The sequence below is a fragment of the Psammomys obesus genome, unplaced genomic scaffold (assembly GCF_907164565.1).
Source record: "Psammomys obesus unplaced genomic scaffold, mPsaObe1.curated_primary_1811, whole genome shotgun sequence".
NCBI lineage: Eukaryota > Metazoa > Chordata > Mammalia > Rodentia > Muridae > Psammomys > Psammomys obesus.
Genome location: NW_026596088.1, coordinates 5254135 through 5279833, shown reverse-complemented (window position 1 = coordinate 5279833; position 25699 = coordinate 5254135). Strand labels below are relative to the sequence as shown.

The 25699-nt window shown below is 46.8% G+C and overlaps 1 protein-coding gene across 2 annotated transcripts in view; it reads left to right on the top strand.

Moving 5' to 3' along the window:
- Prkcb (protein kinase C beta) overlaps window positions 1-25699 on the top strand; it is a 322945-nt gene that overhangs the window by 224470 nt on the left and 72776 nt on the right. For both annotated transcript variants that reach the window (XM_055627393.1, XM_055627392.1), the window contains exons 8-9: window positions 4052-4148; window positions 11908-12042. In XM_055627393.1, the coding sequence (XP_055483368.1) occupies window positions 4052-4148; window positions 11908-12042 (232 nt within the window). The remainder of the gene's footprint in view (window positions 1-4051; window positions 4149-11907; window positions 12043-25699) is intronic.

Sequence of the window (25699 nt, the reverse complement as noted above, 5' to 3'; positions counted from 1 at the left end):
CCTTCCTTCCTTCCTTCCTTCCTTCCTTCCTTCCTTCCTTCCTTCCTTCCTTCCTTCCTTTCTTTCTTTCTTTCTTTCTTTCTTTCTTTCTTTCTTCTGATTGGACTTTTTCAAGGTAGGGTTTCTCTGTGTAACAAAGCTCTGGCTTGTCCTGAACTCGCTTTGTAAACTAGGCTGGCCCCAAATCTCTAAATCACAGAGATCCACCTGCCTCTGCCTCCCAAGTGCTGCTATAAGAAATGATGTCACGCCTGGCTAGACATCATTTCTTATAGCTTCATGGGACCCATTTTGTCGCTCTGCCTCTGTCAGACAGCCATTTATTCTGAAGTGGGAAATGCATATCTATTAAAAAAAAATAACCCCATGATAAGAAACTGGCAGCTCAGCTCTTACGTGTATACAGCTTTAATTATATCCTAATAAATCCACAAGAGTGAAATTGATGGCTCTGAGAATGTGTGTCAATAAAATATTTGCCAACACATCCTGTATTTAAAAAAAAAAAACCTCTGTCTGATGAATGTGTGAAAGTACTATTTCACCCTCAGTTTGTCAGCTCTTAGTAATGTACATGTCAAATATTCAATGCAAGGATTGTACACATTCTGTATCGCTAATTATGCTAAGCCATTTGCAGATTGCCATTTGTTTATATTTATGAATGGCAGCCCTGGCTTTGCATTTCTCTCATTGATTCCTAAGAACTTTTTATAGGGTCTGTGGTTCAGTGTAGACTACTTGCCCAGCAAGCACAAAGGCTTGGCTTTGGTCTCCAACACTGCCGAGGAAAAGAACTCTCAATTCTGGGGACATTAATGTCTCCCCAACATGTATGTTACGAAATTCTACCCGTTCATATCAAATGCTACTTTCCTTCATATGTATTTTTCTTAGTGTAACTCCAACTTAATGTGACAAATATCAAGGGAGTGGCTAGAGGCGTTTTCCTGCTTTGTTTTCTAATTCCCTCATTGTCTGAGTTAGCCACCGTGTGTTCGCTGTCGCTGGTGGACTTTGAAATTCAGTGATTGGATTATCTTCCGAAACAATCTTTCCCAATTTCAGATTTGTTGCCTTTTCTGGCTCTCTTGACTCTCATTGAAAACACGAACTAAATATCTTCTGAGATTTTCCTCCTGCAGCCGCTTTTCCGAGCAGGTCTGATCCACCGCATACGTGTTTCTTCCGTTCGACGGCTGTGCTTATGTATCCTGCTGTCCATCTGCCTCTCTCCTCATAGGAGGATGAACCCAGCAGTGACAAGTGTCCCTGCCCTAGTCCCTGGGGTCAGGATAAAGGAGCCAGGAGCTTTTTATAATCTCATGCAGACCAGGTTTCCTGCTCCCTGGTAGGGGACCACAGCTAGAGACAGCTACCCAGGCAAGAGCAAGAGACATCCTCCTTTACACAGGCTCTGTGTACATTGTTAAGCTGGACAGAGTTTCTGTTCTTTTTTTTTTTTTTTGCAGTGTCCTTTCATGGGTGCAGCAGAAGGGCGCATAGCCTGAGTCTGTTCTTCCCACTCTGTTTGTGGCCGGCCTGCTCCTGCTCCAGGAGCTGTGCCCCTCACCCCACAGCCTCCTGGATGTGGGAATGTGGACCTCTCACTTACATCTTGCTCATCTGATCCAGGCTTGTCAGTTCACCTATGAAAGCCGGTGAACTGTATTTTCTGAAGTGTGAGGCTTAGCATGACTTTGGATACTAATAGTTAGAGTGTGGATTGTACTGACTTATCCGCTTCTGTTCTTAGTACAAGGAAGGTTCTGGGGGCAGCTGGCAGGTGCCTGGGATGCTGCGACACTCAGCCTTTGCTGGTCCCGTCTGGATGGGGGAGGCCTCCTGTTAGACTGGGGGAGCACCCGAACCTCTGTGGACCACACCCACCCAACAGAACATCTTAAAGGCTGAAGATATATTTTGGCTCACAGTTTCAGAGATTTCAGTCTGTAGCTGATTTCAGTCTGTAGTTGATTTCAGTCTGTAGTTGATTGGTCTCATGCGCTTAAGCTGGGCATCACAGTGGCTAAGCAGGAGGCGGAGCCGGCTGTCCACACCCTAGGAGGCCAGGCATGAGGAGTGTGAGGCAGGAAAGGAGGGCTGGGTGGAACCTCCGGAAACAATGGCTCTGGTGACCCACTTCCTCCAGCTGGGCTTCGTGTATGAAATGTTCCAAGCACTCAGATCCAATACACAGGTCTGTGAGGGACAGTCCACATTCAAACCACAACAGCACCTCACTGCCCATCTCTGCCCCTGTCTCTCTGTCACGCTCTCTGTCTGTTTCTCTCTCTCTGTGCTTGCCCCTGTGTGCACACATGGGAGCTGGAGGTTGATGTTGGATGTCTTCTTCAATCACTCTCCACCCTGTATTTTGAGACAGGCTCTCTCATTGGGCCTGGAGCTCACCAGCTGGCTAAGAGTCCCTGTTTGTAATTCAGTGCTGGGATCACAGGGGCCCAGCCCCTTTCTTTTGTGCTCCGGATCCAAACTCAGGCTCTTGTACTTGGATAGCAAGCACTTTACCCACTGGGCTGTCTCCCTAGGCCCATCTTTATTTCTAACAGTCACTTTTTACTTGGGAATAGTGACAGTGGGTTTATTTTAAAGGAAGAGATGGAATGCCCCTCCCCTCCCTTCCCCTCCATTGTCCTGTTTCATTTCCTGTGGCAGCAGCTGAATCACTCAATCTGGAACTTTGTATATGCTAGCTTTCATCTTCAAGCCAGACAGTGGGCTTTATATATGAACTTATTATTTTTAAAATTTCCAGTTATTTTCATGAAAAACATAATGTCAAAATAACGTGCAGATTTAGTAGAACCCACAAAGAGGCTTATGAATGGCGAAGCTTGCCACCTGTCATCATGTGTTCTCTCTTGATCACACTACCTTGGAGAGGCTCCTGGGACTCCTGCATACAACAAGCCTCCTTGAGTTCCAGTTTAGTTCTGTGTCTTTTAGAAATCTGGGAGAAAGAACTGAGCAGCCAGTGTGAGGCTTAGAGCGTTGTTTTGCTGCCTCTGATTCGTCCATCCCTTCAAATGGACACTGTTTAAGAGGATATGCAAATTGAGATTAAAATTCCATGTGCATCTATCATATATGCTAATTTTTAGGGAGAACGGTTTGGGAGGAGGAGTTTGGGGCCTCGCCCTCACCTTTGAATGTCCCCTTTCTTTCCTCATGTTTTTTACTTTATTATCTGCGGTCAATATCCCAGTGGTCAAAAAATAAGCAAAAGCTCCCACGTACATTATCAGATCACTGACACCATTAAAGATGACAAAGCTGATGCTGTTTAATGAGGGTTTGCTGAGTGCCTGGTGCCGCGCTTACTTCACTCGCCGCCACCACCACCTTTCAGCTCTATGCAGAAAGGACTCCTATTCCAACGTGTAGGTGCAAAGTGCAGGGGCTCAGAGAGACTTTGGATCCATGGTCATTCGAAGTAAGTAAGGAGTAAGGAGGTGAGGGGGGACCCAAGCAAGGCATCACGCAATGCCAGGTCTTGAATGCACACCTACAGGGACACTGTTCCTTCAGAGGCCAAATACAACCTCTGTGGGAGAAAGCAGCGCTGTGAGGTCTGTGGTCAGGTGTGGAAGGGAGCAGACAGGGGACCCTGGGTGGGAAAAGAGAGCAGAGGGGCCTGCTAGCATGACTCAGCAGAGAGCCGTGCTCTGTGGGTGACGCAGCTGGAAGAGCTGTGTGCGCACCTGCCACAGCCCACGCGCGGAGGTCCTTGCCTTCCACCCTGTGTGTTGCTCAGTGCTGCATGCACAGGCTAGCTGACTGCTGAGTTGATTCTGTAGATTTTTCTCGTTCCAGCCTCCCTCCTAACCCCAGCAGCTCTAGGCCCATAGGAGCACTAATTACCATGCCCAGCCTGATGTGCATGATGGGGATTTGAACTCAGGTCCTTACGCTTGCGTCGACAAGCACTTTACCGTACGCCAGCTCCCCAGCCCTCAACACAGTTTTCTGCACAGCTTGATGCTCCCACACGCAGTCACAGACTCATCCCAACCCACTTGTCTCTCATTAGGTTCAAGTTACTGAGCCAGGAAGAGGGAGAGTACTTCAATGTGCCTGTGCCACCGGAAGGAAGCGAGGGCAACGAAGAGCTGCGGCAGAAGTTTGAGGTGAGGTTTTTCTACGGCTTCTACGGGAACCGGATACCGTGCATCACTGAGATCTTTTTATCCTGTCCCTGGTGCGGTGTATGTGGATACCTCTCATGACCCTGAGCCTTTGCAGTAGCAATACCCTTTCAGTTCCTAGAAAACTCCTACTTATACTTCGAGAACCTTCCATTATGAGATTGTCCCTCTACTGATTCAGACTTAGACATTTCTTCCGAAGTACTCATTCCATGCCCAGGTCTTTGTGATGCTGATTTTGGACTTGAATGGTAGTAACGTGCATGGAGATGCGCTCAGAGGAGAGATATATTTGTTGGAATTCTGAATTTGGGTCTACCGGCAGGTGGGTCTGTACTGTTGTTAGGTGGACTGACTGTACTGGTGACTGGACGAAAGCTCCCAGATCCTCCTGGGCAATCATTTTTTGTCCATCCCTTGGGGCTGGGTGTGAACTTGGGATTCACACTGTTTGCTCCTGCCTCAGATAAGCTCCTTTTCTGTCCTTATGACCAGGGACCCCTACTGTCAGCTATCCTGAGGTAGCAGGCATGCAGGCACCTGCCAGTTTTGCAAAGGGAGATGTTTGGGAGAGGGTAGGTATAACCCCGCATGCTACATGGGCATCCCACGATGTCAAAGTATTTTCACGTGTGAAACGCAGTGTTTTGTTTACACAAGTTAATGCATCTAGTCTAGGGGCCAGTCATCAGGACTCAGCAAGCCATCACCTGCTCACCCCGAAAACATGTGTAAGAAAAGCTAAAACAAGGTGGGTTACTATTGTTAGTCGTGAAATAACCACACGGGAAAACCGAAAATCATGACCATCTAAAGGTCTTCGGGAGAGGCATTAGGCATTTTCAGAACAGAGTAACCTTGTCTGAGGACGCGGGGGAGGGCCATGGAGGGAATGGCAGCGGAACTGAAGCAAGAGGAGAGGGAGGAATTGCACTCTGAGGGGGCAGCATGTGCAAAGGCCCTGGGGTGAGGAGTTGCTCGGCAGCTACATGAGACTGGGGAGCAGGCCAGTGAGAAAACCCCGGGGAGATCAAGGGGTGCATTCCAGGTGAGTTTGGGGAAGTGGGTGAGGTCAGAGTATTTGGCTGCAATGGCTTTGAGAAAGGTTTTGCCCTTTCACCCCAAGAAGCGTGTTAGCATCCTATCCAACTGGATACACAACACTTGATTACCCATGGTGTCTTGTCTGGAGCCTGGGTCCTCCACACAGTTTGGACAATGGAAATGCTACAGGGATGCTGTGGGGTCTCCCCGGAAGTGAGTGAAATAAACATGCTGGCCTCCGGCTTGCCAATCATCTTCCCTCCAGTGTCACAGGTTGAATGTGAAGTGTTCCCACAGGCTAATGGTTTGAATACTAAGTCCCGGACGATAACTCTATTTTGGAAAGTTCTAGAAACTTCAGCTGGAGGAAGTAGGCACTGGCAGTAGGTCCTTGTCAGTGTGTTGTCCCTAGCTAGGCTCTTGCTCTCTAATTCCTGTCCACTATGATGTAAGCAGCTGTCCTCTGCCCCACACTGCCACCACCATCATGTCCTGGCCAAGTGCACAGGACCAAGAAACCGTACACAGATCCCTGTGAAACTGGGAGCCAAATTATTTTCTCCTTTGAGTCATGTCTACTGGTGTTTGTCTCTGTGACAAAGTGATTAATATATACAATGACCTTGGCCACTGAAGGCCGTTTTCTTGGTGGCTGTACAAGCCTGGATAATGTAATAAAAGAACCTTCCCACCATGCAGAGTTGTGAATTAGATGTTTTCAGAGAAGACCTGGAAGGCAAGACTTCCAGAGAAATCTTTCTAGGCTGGCAGTGTCTGTTGGCTGAAGCTGTTGTGATTATAGGTGGAAAAAAAAAAAAAGAAAAAAACAAAACAAAACAACAAATGGCTGGTATTCTCTTGTAGAAAATGAAGCCTCAGCCTCACAAAATAATTTCTTCTGTCCTGGGGCACCAGGGGTGACATTTCCAAACACCAAAGAAAACATTCTCTATGCGAATAGAGCATTTGTCTGAGACAGTAATTGGCTTGAAGTACAGGGTTGTTTTATCTGCATGCGGCAAAATGTGTTCCCTTTATCCCTAGCAGGGGCCTGCAAATACTTGTTTATGCCTGAGTTATAATCGCTCCATACCATAGTTGTTGATTAAAAAGAAGGCGCTTCCAACAGACTGAAATCACTTTCAGACACACGGAGGGATTTTACTTGACCTTGAATGTGAGAAATGTAATCCCAGCACAATCAGCAATTAGCACCCAGAATGAGTCAGGAAGTACCTTCAGGCTTCTTATCAGGAACGACCCTGAGTGACGGGCGACTGGAGCTGCCAGAATTGGGGTGACAGTGTACTGTGGTGGGGTGTCCTGGGTGCAAGGAGCAGACATTTCAGAATGTCCTCTGCCCCTGGCCTTGCCTGTGGCCTGAGGAAGAGACTACACTTTGGGTGGTTCAGAGTGGGTTTCCTGGCAGGCTTAGGATTTGCTTATTTAATAAAATACTTAGGACACACTGTGTCACTCTGAGTTACCTTCCTGTCACACTCCTGAAGCCTACACTGGGACCACTTCCAACTTTTCTCTTTCAGAAAAAGAAACGGAGGCCCAAGAAGTAAAGTAACTTTCTAAGCTCCCAGAGCTGGCCATGGCTCTGGGTTTGAATTTCTCTAGAAGTAAATTGTAAGGATCCAAAGCCCAGTCTGTAGCTACATTCCTGTTCTCGGCACTTGGGAGGGAAAGGCAGGAGGATAGGGTTAGATTAGCAATGAGCTTGGGCTACACATCAAGACCCTATCTCAAAATCATTATTCAATCAAGCGATCATAGTTGCTTTGGGAACTGGTCCCTACAAGCCTTGTCAGGAGCAGGGTGATGAGGAAGTGAGGCAAAGCAAAGAAGAGGGAGGGTAAGAACAGCCTACAGCCTCCCTCAGTCAGTGAGGGACTCATTCCAGCAGATAGATACCAAACATGGAGACACCAGATTCTCCACACAGAACGCCATTGTGTGTGTGTGTGTGTGTGTGTGTGTGTGTGTGTGTGTGTGTGTCCTCCCATATACTTTAAACAAACCCAGGTGACTTAGAAGGCACATTACAATGCAGTGCTCTCTAAATGACCAGCACTGTATTGTTTCGGGATCAAAGGCAATGTTCCGGATGGGCAGTTTCTGCCTCAGTGTTTTGTTCCTGTGGCTGCTTGACTCTGCTGCTCCTGAGGATGACTGTCAGATCAAGCTGTTGCTGCTATAAGAAGCTAGACTTTAATAACCTCTTATCCCCCCCCCCCGCAAAGAAAACCCTGGGAGTTTCCTTGCTGAGTGTCCCCATCCAGGGACAGGAGCTGGGACCTTACCCATAGCCCCCTTCTCTCATTTGTGGAGGTACCCACCCCTAATAAGATGAGCCTGTCTGTGTGTGTGTGTGTGTGTGTGTGTGTGTGTGTGTGTGTGTATGGGCTTTGAATCCTACTGGATTCAAATCCTACTTCCAGTAGTGAAGTTACTCTCTCTGAGCTTTCAACTCATCATCTGTAACACAGGGCTTCTGACACTATGCATAAGATTACCTGAGGATCGAATGACGTCATTCCTCTAGAAGCATCGGGCACATCTAAGCATTCATGTGTCGAATGCTGGCAATGGAGTTGCCAGATCCTCCCTGGGAACCAACCAAGCTCAGCACAGGCTCCTGGGGTGGGTGGGCACCTCTCCAGGCACCTCCTTTCTTTCGGATCTTCTGGGGTCGCTAGGTGTCCACCTGGAGCCTCCTTGGAGGGGTAGGGTACAGGGGGACCCGAAGTCAGGACAGGTGTTCATCTGAGATGGAGCTTGGAGCCTTTGTGGGTCCCTGGGACATAATTCTGCCGTGGGTTTCACTTTCTGCTGCCATCTCTTTGATGCAGGACCTGTGAGGCACCTGAAATTCTGGGATCTGTGGGAAGTTGTGTGACAGGTTCTGGTCTTCAGAAGGCTCACGGGGGTCAGAGGAACGGCCTAAAATGCTTTCAGGAGCCAGGCACATAATGAGGAGGCCTGGTCCACCCAGTGTTGCCAGGTCTACTTCTGGGCATCTGGTTTTGTCGTTTTGTTTTGTTTTCAGTACTAGGGGGAGGACACAGGGCTTCGTGCATGCCAGGAAAGGGCTTTGCCACTGAGCAACATCTCCAGCCCAAGTCTAGACTTTTATAAGACCTCTCCTGATTGTTTAATTTTTATTTTTTTCTTCAAAATTTATTCATTATCTCTCCCAATTGAAGCCCCCTCCCACAACTCCCTCAGTCCCACCCTCCCTCCCTCTTCTCCTCATCCCCTTCCCCTAGTCCACTGAAAGGGAGAGTTCTCCACTATTGCCATCTTCCCATAGCTTCTTAAGTCTCATCAGGATCCTGGATCCTCTTCCTCCGTAGCCTGGCAAGACTGTGTCATCAGGGGCGAGTGATCAGAGAGCAGTTAGCTGGCAACTGATTTAAATGTTAAAGTAACAACAAACGTAGGTCAGAATAGACTTTTATCTAGATTCTAGATATTAAATTAATATGTGGTTGCTATAGCCAAGTATTGACACTAGATAATTAAAAAAAAAAAAACAAGGTTTCCTTACACACACTCTATTTTGGAGGCTGGTAGGCTGCACACACCTACCAGTGAGAACCACCCTGCCTGGGTCCAGCATGGAGGAGAAACAGAAAAGGAACCGGATGCACCAGAAGGGCTCGGCACATGGGTGGCTTTGTTTTTTAAAGGCTTCTCTGGAGAGAGATAAGTCCATAAAATCAGCGTCATTTCTTCCCAAGGCAGCATCCCAGCTGCACACTCACTTCCCTGAAGGTCCCACTTTTTAAAGGTCGCATCATCTCTCACGCCGTACTGTGGACCAAGCCTCCGGCACGGGGACCTTATCTAAACCACAGCACACAAACACAACGTCCCCGTGGATTTTAAAAACTTGGTTATATTGGGAGCTGGAGAGATGGCTCAGTGGTTAAGAGTACTGGCTGCTCTTTTAGAAGACAGGGTTCAAATTCCAGTGCCCCCGCTTGTGTCTGATGCCCAGGGGAACTGATGCCCTCTTTTGGCCTCCACATGCACTACATCCTCTTCCTCCGTTCCTTCCTCAGTGCACCATGCATGTGGTGCACTGACACACATGTAGACCAAACACCCGAGCACATAAAATAAAACGAAAGGAGGAGAAAAGGCTTGATCCCTGTTCATGGGAGCAAATCCAAGTGAAAAGAAGGGAAGGTTATGAGCTTGTCCCTTCCGTTTCAAAGGGGGTTATACTCTGGGACCACATGGATGGACAAGTGTTCCCAGTGGCTTGCCTGGGAGTGCAATGAGACCCAAGTGTGGGGGTCCAGGCATCCTCGGTCAGCTACAAAGGAAATACACAGTGATGAAGGAATGAGGCTGGGAGGGAGGCTTGGGTCAGTCAGGGAGAACCCATGGAGCTAGAAAGAGGCTTTGGGATGGCATGAGGATGTGGCTCAAGGGAGACAGACAACTCTTGTCTGGGACTCCTTTCTCATGTGAAGTTTTTACCACATGCGACGGTCTCATGCTTTGAATCACATCCTCTTCCCTGGGAACCCCTGTGCTTCTGTCTCTCAAACATCTTTGCCCTTAGCCCATATGTGCTGCTTGTTGGGTATCTCGGGCTTAAATATCACTACATCTTATCATTAAAACAACTAGTTTGAGTACTGGGGCAACTGTTTTGTTAGTAGCCTCGAATGCCACCAACACCCACCAGTAAGAGAACGGTTAATACCAACCATTAATACCCAGCAACCCAGAAAAGACTTTCTGGTTTGTGCAACTGTGTGAAGGGATCTCAAGAATGTTCTGAGGAGAGGAAGAAGGGTCTATGCACTTTGATTCTATCTGGTCGAAATTTCAAGAACAGACAAACCTGACCTATGAGAAAAGAGACCAGAGCAGAGGTTGCAATTGTTTGTGAGAGAAGATCAGCTGCAAACCTCCCTGGGGAGTTGGGCTTGTTCTCTATCTATCTTGTTTGGTGTGCAGAAAGTATATATTGTCAAAATTCATAGAATTACGCCGCATAAGATCTATGTGTTTCACTGTTTATATCTCAACTATTTATTTTCATTATTTGTGTGTGGTTGTTCATGTCTGTGCAGTCCCATGTGTGTCTGTGTGTACATGGAAGCCAGAAGACAACCTTGGGTGTCCTTCCTCAGACACCACCTACCTTTATGTCGAGACAGGGTCTCTCACTGGCCTGCAGCCCACTGAGTAGGCTAAGCCGCTGGCCAGTGGGCCTCAGGGAACCATCCTGTTGTCTCCATCTCCCAAGCGCTGGGATTACCAGCATGCATCACCGTGCCCAGCTTTTTATTAATGTAGACTCTAAGGTGGGAACTCAGGTCTGTGTGTTTACAAGGCAAACACTTCACCAACCAAGCTATCTCCCCAGGTCCCAACTCCAATATTTTAAAAGTACTAATTAAGAAGATGAAAAGCTTTGGGAGCTTTGCAGTCTCGCTCACTGAATGTTGGCAGTGGGATACATAGAGCACGAGGAACAAATCTGATACGGCCTTTTGTGCAGGCTGCATGCCACTCTCTAAAACCACACTCCTCGGAAATTCTGTCTCCTCACCCAACCCTCCAATCATACCTCTCACCTGGGTGGAAAGACCAGGAAGTACCAGTGGCCCAGAAAGTAATGTCTCCTTTTCTGCCTTCCCTTCTCCCTCTCCCTGTATGCCCCAGCAGTGACAAGTCCATTTCTCCACAGATGCCCACTTCATCCTCCCTACACTGAAAACACATGAATCCAGTAAAGTCCCACCATGGCCCATTTGACTGCAGCTCTCTACTTCTGGCCTCCAAACTCATATCCATCAACTGGGTTCTTCCACTTTAACCAAGGTGACCAGCTGAAAAAGTATGGCGGCACTATGGTCCTTCTAAAAACCTTTCAGAGGCAGCGCTTCTTACTCAGAAACAGCCAGGACTCCTTGATGCAGCTGAGCAGGTCTTTACAGCCCTCTGGTCCTGTCTTTGACCCCTCTGCCTGGCCCTTGAGCTCCACCCAGCTGAGTTAATGCCTAGATGACTAGTGTGCTTTGTTTTCTCACCTGCTTGTGTTGCTGTGTTACCAACAAAGAGAATCAGTGAAAACCAAACTGGCAAAGGCCGTGTCCTCCGGGAGCTTATACGCTTGGTGTGAAGGGAAATAAAAATCATGAAACAAGTATGTATGAAGAAAGTAAAGTAAATGAGGATGGACATGACTAACTGTGGTCATATCTTCCCAGTCATGGTACAGCGACTGGGAAGGGCTCTTTCTTACAGAGGCTAAGTAGCTCTGCGAGACAGAGTGCTTACTCTCTCAGCAAACGCAAGGTGAAGCATCAGGTGACTCAGTTGTATGAGAAGATTCCTGTTGGCTACCTTGAAGCCTTGTGGGGAAATAACCAATGCGGGTACTCCAGGTGACAGGTAACAGATGCTAACAGGCAGTGCTGATGGGGAGGAAAAGAAGTCGATGAATTCCTGGGCTCTCGAGAAGGGAAACACGACAGCTCCTGGAGAAGAATGCAGTTTGCGGGATGGTGGCCTCAGGGCCGTACATTTGCAGAGCCATGTAGAGTCGTGCCTTGCATAGGATGGGTGCCTGGCTGGAGGAGCCACAGCATCTGCCGAGCTCACGTATCTTTCTACCAGAGTGTTTCCAGACCTCATCCTGTGTTCTGTCTACTTCTTCCTCCAGAGAGCCAAGATTAAGACTCCAGAAGAAAAGACTGCCAACACCATCTCCAAATTTGACAACAATGGCAACAGGGACCGGATGAAACTGACCGATTTTAACTTCCTGATGGTGCTGGGGAAAGGCAGCTTTGGCAAGGTACAGTGTGATTTGGTGATTGCATCTGCTTTGGATGTAACAGCTGTTCCTATGTTGGGAAAAAGAGGTGCATAAATAAACCCAGATTGCAGCCTGTACTGAACATCATGAAGAAAACCAACAGGGGCTTATGTCGCCTACAAATGAAGAGGGGGCCCACTCACATGACCTGAGGCGGAGACCCAAGGAATGCCAATGAGCCAGCCATGCATTCAGAACAAGGAAAGAGGGGATGGGGATGTAGCTCAGAGATTAGAGCGTTGCTGAAACCGGGTATGGTGGCACACACCCGTAACTTCAAAAATTGGCGCTCTCTGGTAAAGGTGGAAAGATCCTCTTCGGCTGTATAATGCGTTCGAGGGCATCCCAGAATACATGAGATCCATCCTCTAAAAATGAGCCAGGGCAAGGGAGTAATTCCAGCAGAGAGGACAGCGGTGCCAGCACCCTGGAGTGGGGAAGAGCTCGGTGCATTCTGAGTGCCATCAGCAGGCATGGGTGACAGTGACATGAGCAGGAAGGCAGTCTAGGTGTCATCAGGAGGCATAGTGCCCACAGTGACATGAGCAGGAAGACATGAGGTTGCAGAGGGAAGCAGGGGCTTGGCCGTGCTGACGCTGATGAGCTAGGAAGGTAGGTCTGGATTTTATTTGCAGGGCAGTGGGGAGCCATTGAAAGTTTCTAGGCAGGGAAGTGACACGATCCGGTTTGCTTTTGGAAGAAATCGTGGTGGCAGCTGAGAAGGCGAGCAGTTCCTTTCGAGCAGCGGCACCGTTGAAGGATGACTCTGGGACTCATAGAGAGATCCTGGATGCTTTTATAGATACCGCGAGACGCTGTTTTACCGGAGTTGAGATTGTGTTATAAGTATTCCTGACTTGTTTAGTGTTGCTCAGCGTCCCCGAATCCCTTAGTGTGCCACAAAGGTGTCTGTTATAAATCTCATCTCGTGAACTCAGGTGTGCGAAAAATATAAATTTCTTTTTCTTCTTGGAAACGTAAACCAGAAAGTTGAGTTATCCTTGAATCCTCCTGCATTTCCCATTTTTTGTCCTTATGCCACCCCTGTGCCCTTCCATGCTACATACAATCAACTAGTCAATCCGATTGGGTCTGTCAAAGTCTATTCAGCACCTACCCACTCTACTCTGTCTTCAACAAAGCCCTCAGCTAAGCCACCTCAGAAGCTCCTAAAGGGTGTTCTTCACCACCTCGCACCTGTAATCAGTATACCCTTAACTTAGCTATACTGTTTTGTTTTGTTTGTTTGTTTGTTTTTACAAACTTACCTGTAGGTTAGACTTGTCCTCTGACACAATTTAGATGCTTCCTCTATTCCTCTCTTATCTCAGCTCACACTGGTCCTTCTTTGCTTCTTGACATTGTTGCTTTGTCTTCTTCCGTCACCCAGCATGTCATAGATACAATGGTGGCTGTGGGGTGCCTAAACTGAGTCAAGTTTCTTCCTCCCACAGAGCCTTGTTGACATCCTCAAATCTTTGCACAGCTGGCTCCTTTTCCTACTTTACATATCCACTTGGACACCACTTCTGTGAGGTCTTTCCTGACCACCTACTTGAAGTAGCCATACACTCATTCTTCTGTTGGACATAGGGTCTTGTTACGTAGCCCGGGCTGGCTTCCAACCTATAATTCTCCTGCCTCAGCCCTCTCACCTAGTGCTGGGATTATAGGCATGTGCCCCCTTGCCCAGCCATTCTCCATTCTGTTTTGTCCTCTCGTGGAAACCATTAACGGATAAAACTCCTTTTCTGTATTCATCTGTCCTCTTCTTGCTCTAAGATCTACATGGCCCAAGAGGAAGACTATTCCCTGCTGAAGTCAACATTGTATTTCAGGATCTGTGGACCCAATTCATTCAGCATCGAGGCTGCATGCTTGTATTTTCTCTTGCCAACACCCTTTTTTTTTTTTTTTTTTTTTTTGCTTAGATTCAATAAAGAGTCTGAAATGTAGTCTCAGAGGCTGACAGAGCCCCAGCATGAAATGAGAAGTAAAAGAAAGGACAGACACCCAAGGGGTTGGCCAAGCAACATTGAGGCCCACAAGGTTAGACAATAGTCAAGTTGGTCATGGTCCATACCACTGTATGAGTTTTCCAAGAAGTGATGAGCAGCTTGGATGTGGGGTGGAGAAGTGGGTGGTGAATTTGGTTGGATTAGGGGATGCATGAACTAGATTATGGAAATAAGGAATCTAGAGATTCTGGGAAAGGAGATGTCTGCTGCAGTCCACTAGTTAACAGGTGGCTAGTAAAAATGTATTAAGTGACTGGGTGAAAATGGTGCCTTGACAGTATTAGGAAGGGAAGGTAACAGGAAGAGAGGCGGCCCTTGGTAGGAAAGGAGTCTATAGAAGCCTGAAGATGAGATATAAGGGGGAGAGGCAGGATGTTTAGAATGTTAAGAAGAACGGATTTCAAAGTGGAGCAGTTTTCCCACTAATGAAGAAGAAAGAGGTCTAAAGAGGTAATTCTGATAGGCTGAGTCCGGTGGGGAGTCTTGATTTGTATCATTTCTGAGGTTTGACTTGTGTAACCTGAGTTGGCCTTGAACCTTCAGCCCATATGCCTCATCCTCTCAGGTGCCAGGATCATAGGGGGGCAACACTGAACTCTACCTCATCTAAGAGTTCTAAAAATTAAGTTTTAAGTTGGGTGCTGTGGTGCACACATATAGCTACTCAAGAAGCTGAGGCAAGAGGATTTCTTGAGCTCAGAAGTCAGGCCAAAGGCAGCATAGTCAGACCTCCCTCTCATAGAAAAGAAAATTAAGTAAATCACAGCACACACACACACACGCGCGCGCGCGCACACACACTCACACAAACTTTTTGAGATGTTATTTTCATACCAGTAAACTCTCCCATGAAAATGACACAATCCAGTGGTTTCCAATTTGTCATAGCAATCACCATAATTTCAACATTGTTGATACCCAAGAAACTCCATAATCACTCACAGTCTTTCCTTTCCAGTTATGTTTTAAGCCAGGCTTGTATTTACATGGTTCACAATTAAAATTACATTAAAAGGATCAACACTGGCAAGTGTGGCTTCCACCCAAGTTTGCCCACTTCTGTGGCCCCTTGCTGACTAGGCCTCTGTGTGCAAACTTTCATTAATTGAATTTGCCTCTTTCTAGTCTCTCTGGGCTCATTTACCATTCTGATTTTTTTGTCCTTGTTAGCTCAAAAGTCAGTGTACCATGCACACGCGTTTGATCACTGAACAATATAGGCTGGAGGATTGCTGATGGAAAGTGGAAGTTCCACGGGGGCTTCTGGAAAGAATTGAGGTTGGGGTAGGGTTGCGGAGGGTGGTGGGAGAATGAGGAATAGTGAGCAATTGGGAAATAGTGAGCAAATAAGAGAGAATAGATCATATGTTTCCATGGAAACTGTTATAATAATTGAGAGTTCTCTTGCAGACTGGGGATGCAGCATTAAATAAATCACGGACAGAATAACAGCCCATCATGAAAGCAAAACAGAATCACAAACACCTCTATGATCATTTTGCCACTGTCACGGTGCCAGCCGCGGTTTGGAATTAATGCAGTTTTGCGTTCGAATGCTTTTGAATGTGCGAATGACTTTGAACCTTTTGCTCAGTCTGGCTAGGTACCTAGATCAGTCCCCTTAAACAGAAGAGCGTGGCCACGAGTCTGCTCTCTCCCTTCAGAAGATGAAAAGAACCAGCCTTTGCACCTCCCTCCCCCTGGCCCGCAGTATCAGATCTGGCCCAGAAAAACACACTCTCAACAAGCACTGTGATCATTTGCAGAGAAACAGAGGGTGACACAAGCATTTTGTTAAGACCTGTGAAAATGACACAGGGCGAAAGCAAGTGTGAGGCCATCGCATTCCAAATGTGTTGCCTGGTCCTGGGAACTTGCAAGAAGAGAGCCGTTTGGAGAGTTAACTCATGATAAACTGTGGAGAGCTTGCTGGCATGTCATATTTACTTAGAAAGAGAGAGTTGTCCACATATACTGCCTCAGAAGTCCTGTATATGTGCTGTGACAATTGACCTTATCATATTCGAGTGACAACTACCTCAGCACAGACACAGGTCTTTTTAAAATAATAACATTCTCTATTCAGTCTTTGAAAGTTTCATACACTCATGTTTGTGTTGATCATATTCCTCCACCTCTACCTCCCTCCAAATGCTTCGAGCGCCTCCCACCCAACCCCATCTCTTTCCCAACTTCCTGTCCTTTTTACTGTTATTAGTAACCTTCTCCGTCCAGTTAATGTTGCCCTCATGTGAGGAGGGGCATCCATGGGGCAGGCCACACCCCCAAAGGAGAGTGCCTCTCCCTCCCTCAGCAGCCACCAACTGCCAGTTGCTCCTTCTTTAGAAAGGGGGCTTTGCTCCCCAAACCCCCATCTCTGCTGGCGTTGTGATTGGCTTGATCCTCCGCAGGTAACCACAGCTGCTGTGAGCTGATGTAGAAGCGAGCATTTCCCAGGGCTCCCCCGCATTGTCTGGCTCTGACATTCCCTCCGCCCCCTTTTCTGCACTGTTCCCTGAGCCTTGCATGGGGAGGTTGTCATAAATGACCCGTGCATACCTGAGAACCCGATTATCCATACTCAGCACTTAGACCAGTTATAAGTCTTTGCATTAACTAGTACCTACAGCATAAAGAAACTTCTCTGGCAAGATCTGAGAGCAACAGATGCCTATGGGTATAAATATAAATATTTGGGAGGCAGTTTGACACTGTCACCTCCCCAGTCATGGGCTTTTGATCAGGTGAAGCTGGTCTCAAATTCACCCAGGGAACGGTTGGTTACCTCCATAATCTTCATGCCACTATCTCACTAAAGGAGCACCTCTCTCCGAGAAGGTTGGTACTGTAGCAGAGAGGGTCTAGCACTGGGTAAGGACTCCACAACAGCTACTGGCACTGTATAAGCTAGCCAGCATGGAGGGAGTGCCATGATCAACTTGAGGAAGACGTGGCTGTCAGCCAAAAGTGCCACGTTAAAAACATCTGTTAGGTAATTAGGGCTAATACTGCTGTCTTCTGAAACTCATGTGAACTTATGGTAATGTTACATATTGTTTAAATATATATAATTTTAAGTTTACACAGGGCCTGGGGAAACAGATTAGTTGGTAAGTGTTTGTGATAAAAGAATGAGGATCCCAGTTCATAGTCGTGGCATGAACACTATAATTTCAGCACTGGGGAGGCAGAGCCGTAAGGATCTCTAGGGAGTGCTGGCCAGGTAGTCTTGTCAAATTGGAAAGATCCAGATTCAGTGATTAAAAAATAAGGTGGAGAACAATAGAGGAAAACACCTGAAATCAACCTTTGGCCTATGCTTGCATGTACATGCACACACACACGCCTGCATGCGACACACACACACACACACACACACAGAGAAAAATAAAAGCAAAAAATAGATAGGAAAGTCTTCCTCATTCTTTCATGTTATACTCAGCGTGGGAGGTATGTGTGTGTGTGTGTGTGTGTGTGTGTGTGTGTGTGTGTGTGTAGAAGAGAACTGTATCATAGGTGTAGATTCATAGATATAAAGAGAAGTTCAAACACAAGCTGGGGAGATGGCTTATCGGCTAAAAGCTTGCTGTGTAAGCATGAGAAGCTGAGTTTGAAGAGCCAGAACCTACATGCAGGTGGGTGCAGCAGTGTGCATCTGAGATGGGGGGACGGGAGGAAGCAGGAGACCCTTGAAACTGACGAGCCAGCTAGCTTGACATACACAGTGGCAAACAACAAAGAGAGCCTGACTTAAGGTGAAAGGACATGACTGATACCTGAGGGGTTGCCCTTGGCCTCCACACCCACACCATCACATGTGCATGCCTATTCACACATACGAGCACATACACACGCATGCACACACTCACACACATGCACCACAAAAGAAAAAAAAAACAAAACAGAAATAGCTTAAAGAGCCATTCATTGAAATGAAGTTTAAATAACAGTGGTTTGTCTGAGGTCCACCTAAATGAAGTATCTTTCTCTTACTCTCTTTCTCTAACGTTTATCCGTTTGTTAACAGAAGAAAAAAAAAAAAAAGGAAAGAACTGTGTAATGAGCATTCACAATACCTGCCACTTAGGTTGCACAATTAGAGACTGACTTGCTCTGCCTCATCACATCTTGGTCCGCCTGAATGCCTTTCATCCGAGTCAGTGATAGACTCTGCATGCGTTAATCTGGACTCTTCAGCGTGTAGTCCATTTAACCAGGACACAATCGTCTGAGGTCACACTTACATCCAACGAAAGGCACATTTCTTAAGCGTGTGGTTCTTTACATTTTGAAATAATGTGCACTTTAAAACACTGTGGGGCTATAAACATTAATCAAGAAAAAGCCAAACGAGCAGATGTGATGCAGCTGTGGTTACTGTGGGTGCCTGAAGGGGGCTGACTCCTAGATTAAGTCCCTGAGGCCTTCCTGAGAAAGTGATTGGAGCTGGACCACGAGGATGGGTTAACCAAGCAAAGAAAGAAAGGAAGAAGGAAAGAAGGAAGGAAGGAGGGAAAGAAGGAAGGAAGGAAGGAAGGAAGGAAGGAAGGAGGGAGGGAGGGAGGGAGGGAGGGAGGGAAGGAAGGAAGGAAGGAAGGAAGGAAGGAAGGAAGGAAGGAAGGAAGGAAGGAAGGAAGCCTCTGTCCTGACTTAGTATCAGTCAGGAAAGAGACTCAACTGCCGTAACAAACAGACTCCCAGAGGTATACTGGATCAGAGACAATAGAGGTGTAATTTAAGGCATTAATAGTCCAAGATGGGTGTTTCTGGCCCTACCCACTCTCTCCATATGATAATTAAGGGATAGAATTCTTTCTTCCTTATATGGCTCCATTAATCCCTCCAACCTATTCTCTACATAGAGGATGGAGGGGGAGGAATGGGAGGAGGAGGAGGAGGAGGCTCAAGCTGCTTTGTTCTGGAACTGACACACATCACTTCTGCCCACACCCTATCAGAGAGGTTTCAGTCCATGGCCACGCCTTACTGCAAGGGAGTCTGGGATAATGATTTTGGTGGCTGGTAAGTGGTCTCACCCACCCTGCCTGCTCTTCAGCTCTGGCTGGGATTTTTTCACAGTGTCCCAAAAGACCTTCTGACTTTTTCCTTTAGAACACCCAGTTCCTCACACCCCACAAACAAAAAACTCAAAGCGCCTCTTCCCGGTGACATTTCCTTGTGTTCAAATCATGGGACGTGCCAGGTGCTGGAGCTGCCTTTCCTGAGCCCAGCAGAAGCCAGGAATAAATCAAGTAGGAAGCAGTTAGCAGCTTATGAAATTGAGAGGAATAAGCAGCAAGTGCTTAGAAACTGGGCACCCAGGTATCACATCCACAGTTGCTAAAAAACAATTCCATCCTGTTCTGTGGCTCGGTGTGCACCTGAGGCAAACACCATCCTCCTCTATGGCTTGACCTTCCTGGAACAGTGCCCAGGTCCAGGGCCTGAATGTCCCCAGAGTCCAGGGAGGTGTCCTTCCATACACAGAATTCAGCTGCTGTTGTCCAAGTTGCTGGCGCTGGTTTCTACAGCAGCACACACAGAAGTGTAATCACAGATTTGAAGTGCCAATTGTGTATTTATATTAATGTGTTCTAGAGAGTCCAGCAGGGAAAGGTAATTTTGCTCTTGTACAGCTGGTGTGAGGGTTACATTTTAAGTTTTAATTGCAGGGCCCAAGAGATCCATAACACAAAAATGCCTCTAACCTGTAAGCCCCCTGCTCAAGGACAGACACTTCCTGAGGAGGCTCTTGTTTGTGTAACATAACAAAGCACATGTTTTCATTCACCTAAACAAGTTTGTTTGACCTAACTAAACCGGACGGGCTTGATCAAACATGGGAAGGAGGCATGTAGACAGGAAATAATCAGGATGTATGCTTGCCTGTGATTGGGCCTGGTGGGAAACACGTGGACTGAGAGTTTGCCTTTATAAGCCTCTGCAAAACGTGACTCATCACTGTTTTCTCAGGACCTGGGAATGGGCTTGGCCAGAGTCCATCATCCTGGCCAGTATTTAATTAAAGCTTGCTTCAGATTTGGCTCAAAAATTGTGATGGTGGTCTCGTCCTCACACAACGGAAACTAACACTAGTACCAGTGATGCAGCTAATGAAAGCAGTCTTCAGATCTTAGGCTCACATATGATTTGGCACCTTGATGGCCTCTCTGTCTCAAAGATCATGAAGTCTTCCTCTATGATTCTGGTGTGGCAAGTCCCAAACTCCCCTCTGCTCCAGATCCTCTCCTTTAGAGGAGGCTCATGCTGCAAGGCCCCTCTGTGCTTTGAGCATCCTTTCTGATATCGGGATCCCCCTTCACTACGTTCTGTACTGAGTGGGTATGGAGCATCAAGCTGCTCCTTTGAAATCTGCTGCTTTACCAGCCACTCCATCTTTATCATTTCCAAAGCAGCAACCCCAGTTAGCAGTCTTTAAAAGTACCTGTCTCAGGTTGTCCTCCCTCTGCAGACCTACCACCCAGATTTAGAGGCCATGTTTTTTTTGTGTGTGTTTGTTTGAGACAGGGTCTCACTATGTAGCCCTGGCTATCCTGGAGCTCACTATGTAGAACAGGCTGGCCTTGAACTCTCAGAGATCTGACTGCCTCTGCCTCTGCCCTTGAGTCCTGGGATTAAAAGTGTCTAACCCTATACCTAGCCCAGAGCTTTTAAGAGCAGAGGGCCAGCTCAAGGGAGATAATTCTTCATTTTTATAAGTGCCTACTGACATCCATAATTAATGATTTGGTCATGGGGTTTGGGGGGTATAAGAGTAGAAGGCTGGATGCCTAGATAGGTGGGCTTATTGAGTGCCTACTGTTTATCAGTTACTCTTTCAGTACAGTGGCAATGTCCGTGAACCAAACAGACAGGAGCACCTGCCCTTCCGGACTTGCACTCTGCTGGTGGTAGTAATGGTGACAATGGTGGTGTTCTCATCGCTTTGAAATTTTACAGTGTGTCAGGGCTTTATAAACGTCCATGTGGACTGCCTCCTAATTGTTCTATGCTGTAACTACTATCATCCCCCTTTTAAAGGCGACAAGACCAAGGTAACAGAAGGCTGGAGTAGCTTGGTGGAGTCACAAGTTTGTAAATGTCGTTTAATGTGTCAAATTTGATGTAGAAATGCATGATTCGTGGCTCTTGTGGCTCTTGGGATGTGCGGTGGCCGGAATGAAAATGGCCCCCACAGCCTCATGGGGAAAGGTTCTCTTGGGAGATGTGGGTGTGTTGGAATAGGTGTGGCAGTCGCTAGGGGTGGGCTTTGAGGTTTCTGAGGCTCAAGCCAGGCCCAGAGTCACTCTCTCCTCTTATTGCCTGCCAATCGGGATGTGGAACTCTTGGCTACCTCTCCAGCATCATGTCTGCCTGCTTGTCACCATGCTCCCTGCCATGATGACAATAGACTAAACCTCAGAAACTATAAGCCAGCCCCAGTTCAGTGATTTTATGAGTTATAAGAGTTGCCATGGATGATGTGACCTTGCCAGGCCACAAAGAAAGAGGATCCAGGTGGTCCTGATAAGACTTGATAAGCTAGGGTCAGATGTCAGGGGAGGAGGACTCCCCATTTCAGTGGACTAGGGGAAGGGGATAGAGGGGAAGAGAGAGGGACGGTGAGTGGGACCCAGAGGAGATGAGGGAGAAGGCTACAGTCGGGATATAAAATGAATAAATTGTAAAAAAATAAAAATTAAAAGAAAAATAAAAGAGTTGCCCTGGTCACAATGCCTCTTCACAACAATAGAAACTCTAACTAAGACAGGATGGAACCTAGTATCTTGAACATGTTAGGCAAGTGTCCTATTGTACTATACCTCCAGTCTTGACTTTCGGCTCATAAAGGCTTGACACCAAACCCATACATTCTATCTTATCTCATAGTCTACTGTGCCCAGTATTTGAATAAGCTAAACAATTTCTCAATTTATTTTTCACTCTCTCCCCAAGTGCCAGTTTTCTCCCCCCCCCCCTTTTTTTTTTTTTTTTTTGCTGTGAGCTCTCACCCACCTGTGCATGAACTAGTGTGCATCAGTGGGATTCCCGAGAGTGTCTGTGAGCTTGCCTTCACTCCTGTGACCTCTGTCCTCCTGCACAGGCTTCAGAATAGTGCAATCCTCCAGATCTCAGAGGCGTCTCCAGCAGGAGCAGGCACGCTCACTTGCCTCCTTTGCAGTCTTGACTGCCATTTGTCCGGTCCTCACCAACTGTACTACCCTGGGCCGCACACCCCTATTCCATTCGCACTCCCTTATCATCTCTCACAGTCACTGGACAAACACTAATTGCCATGGAGGGACTGTGCTATGGATTTCCATACGTTATGCGGCATTAACTGACAACACAATTCTGCAAGATAGTCACTGGTAATACCTGTTGTATCTGTGTGGAAATTGTAAGTAAAAAAGGCTGGGCGACTTCTCCAGGATGTGATCTTGGAGAGCTGTTTGTAGTTTAGAGGAGGTGGACGAGGGCTTTCGATCTGGTCTTAGGATTCCAGTTGCTTGTAATCTTGTAACAGTAGTCTTCTCTACTTTGGGGTCCACATATCTTTCCAAACTTTCCCTTGCTTCCTTCTTCCCTTTCCATCTCTCCCTGCTCTTCCTCCTCCTCTGACAGGGTCCCTCCTTGCAGTCCAGGCTACCCTGGAACTTGCTGTATACTCCAGGCTGCCTTCAAACTCCGAATCCTCCTGTCTCAGCCTCCTAAGTGGCAGGATTGTAGCTACAGCACGCCTTATTTTGAAATAGCATTTCCAAAATGGCTTTCAGAGGGGCATAGTGGTATAAGCGTGTTCTTCCTCCTTCCATGGAAAAGAATTTAAAAGTTATATCTTGTGATTGCATTAATGTAAGGACAGATACATTCACATTGCATAGTAAAATGCTCGACTCCACACCCCAGGCTTTCTCCCCTTTAAAAGACCTTAAGATGCTTTCATGAGCTCCTAAGATGGGAGTCCTCAGTACTGTGCCAGGCACAACCAAGGGACAAGGGATCCCCAATTTCCACACTAGCATCCTAGCAGCCAGGTGCTCCACGTGCTTCTCGGATACAGGGGAACAGTCCAGACCCAGCATCTTGTAGCAGGTGCAGCACTGAATTTTGTCAGGGGGAAATGTCCTGAGGAGATTAAAGTGGCATTAGCTCCTAGCAATAATGAAGACCTTCTCTCCTAAAGTCTTTGAACCCCAGCTGTGGGAGTCGATCCTGATTTTAATCTCATTAGTGCCATGTATCCACACACACACATGCATACATACATTAGACGTGGTTATATAACCCTGCAGACAAAAGCACTCCCCTTTCTTCACCCTCTCTGCTATCTTCCTGTACCATATGTTAAATTGCTTTATCATATGGCTCACAGAGAGCTGAGAGTCTCTACTACCTGTCCCCTTAATCCTCTTTCAGGGAACCTTTCGGCATTTGCTGTCTGATCTTGGCTTCCTGCCGTCTCTGTAGTTCTGTCCCAATTATGGTGCCTCTCCTGTCAGCCCCCAAGCTCCCACATGCAATTCTGATTGCAGTGTGATTTTTTGCAGGCTCATCTTTCTAAATCACTTTTCCTGATTTCCCAGGCCTCTGCTCAACAAAGTGACTTGACGCTTCCGTCCGAGAAAGATAGTGAATTGCAAAACAGGATAAGGTCCATGTTCTCTTTTTCCTCAACAAAATTAATTACATTGAGGAAAATAGTCAAGAATCTCAGGCTTGTGATGCTTCATCTATGGTAGAGATGGTCAGGAGAGTAAAAGGAGTTGAGGATCAGAAAGATGTGGTACACGGCTGTGCATCTTGAAATACTCAAAGGCAGGGCAAGATGGATTCATGACAAGAGCCCAGCAACCATGTCTCCGCCTCAGGGGCACTCACCCATCACCCTCCTTCCCATCACTGTCCCTCTCTAACTCTGGCTGTGCGTCAGTACTGTCTCTTTTGGCCTTTTCTGTGTCGAAATCCCAAATGTAGACTATTCTAGAAATCTATACCAGAAAGGAGAATCTAATGATCTCACGTGGCTCAGGGATGTCTGTGATCCAATTAACTGTACTCAAGAAGGTAGGGAGAGCCACACATGCAGAAGAATAATAAAATCATGCTTTCTGAAAGTGTATTTTGTATGAGCAAGGTCTCTAAGAGGAGAATGGAAATGACTAACCATCTGGCCCATAGGTCAAAGGAAGAATTTCTTTTTGTCTTATATAGTCTTTTAAATGTTGCCTGATTCTTTAAGGGAAAATACCACAGTATTAAATCAAGTTATCTTACTGAGGGGCCATGGAGCCCATGAACACAGAATCTGCACAGGGTTTCATTCTCCAGGCCTGGTGGTACACATCTATAAACCCAGATCTCAAGAGATTATAAGTTCCAGGCCAACTTGAGCTACGTAGTGGGATTCGGTCTCACAAGAACCAACGGCTTTTTGTAGTGTAGCTCAGTAACTGAGCAATTGCAGAGAGTGCCTAATGCAATGGGTTTGATCCCTAACACCACAAAGCAGGGAAAGAAACAAGAAAATTGGACCCTCGGGTCCAACTTTGGAACTTCCACAGTTCCTGTCTCCTCTCCCCCCCGCCCCCACACACATACACAAGCATCTCCTTGTACCACATCAGAGATTCACAGCGATATTCTAAGAGCACAACACATCTAAAATCTTTTCAACAGCAAGCACAATAGCAGAAACCGGAGGACTGCAAACCTCTAACACCCAGAGTGAGCCATTTGGGATATGCAAATGAGGATGATCCGCAGGGTTAGAGGTGGCATGGCATGCTTCATTCATGCACCCATTTCCCGGAATGTTGTATTGTGCACCGTGCCCTGACCACAGGAAACACTGCTAGGGAAATCTATGCTTTACTCCTGAGCACCAGGGACGCGACGCCTGTGAGCCTTTCTGGCATTGCTCATTTACTTTGCAGCATGGTCTAGCGAGGTATGGCTATCTTTATCTCCAGTGTAGCGATGAAGAAATAAATAGAGGCTCGGGCAATGAGAGACTTGCAGTCACACAGCAGAGGGAGCAGAGTCAGAGTCTTCAGAGCATGCAGTGTACTCAGTGTTATCAACTCCTGCCCCCGGAGAAGCTGCAGGCTGCAGCCGCAGTGCTCTGTCAGGCCAACAACAAAGCCAGTCTCATGCTCACAAGGCAGATCAGATTATAAAGAAACAGGCTTTCTTTTGTGCCGCCTAATTGTTTAAATGAATGGCAGACCCTTAAGGCTTTTGTCTCATTGTCTTTTGGTAAAAGGCATCAATTACTGGCTTGTTTTCCCCGAGAACCACCTCCAAAGCAGTCATGTTAAATCTGCTTTCATTTTAGCCATCTAGCTTTCTCGAGTTTACCACACAACTCAAAAGAATGACTAAGCCAGGCATGTCACAAAGTTTATTTATTTGTTAGGCATCTCTATTCTCTGTTCTTTCTCTTTTCCTCCACTTTTTTCTTTCCTTTCTTCTAAGACCATTTAAGGCTTCTCTCAGCAAATTTCAAATATACAATCTAGTACTAATGTGCCATACATTAGATCTCTAATTCTTACCTTAGAATCGAAGCTTTAAGCATCTCCCTATTTCCACACCACACTGCCAGCGAACACCTT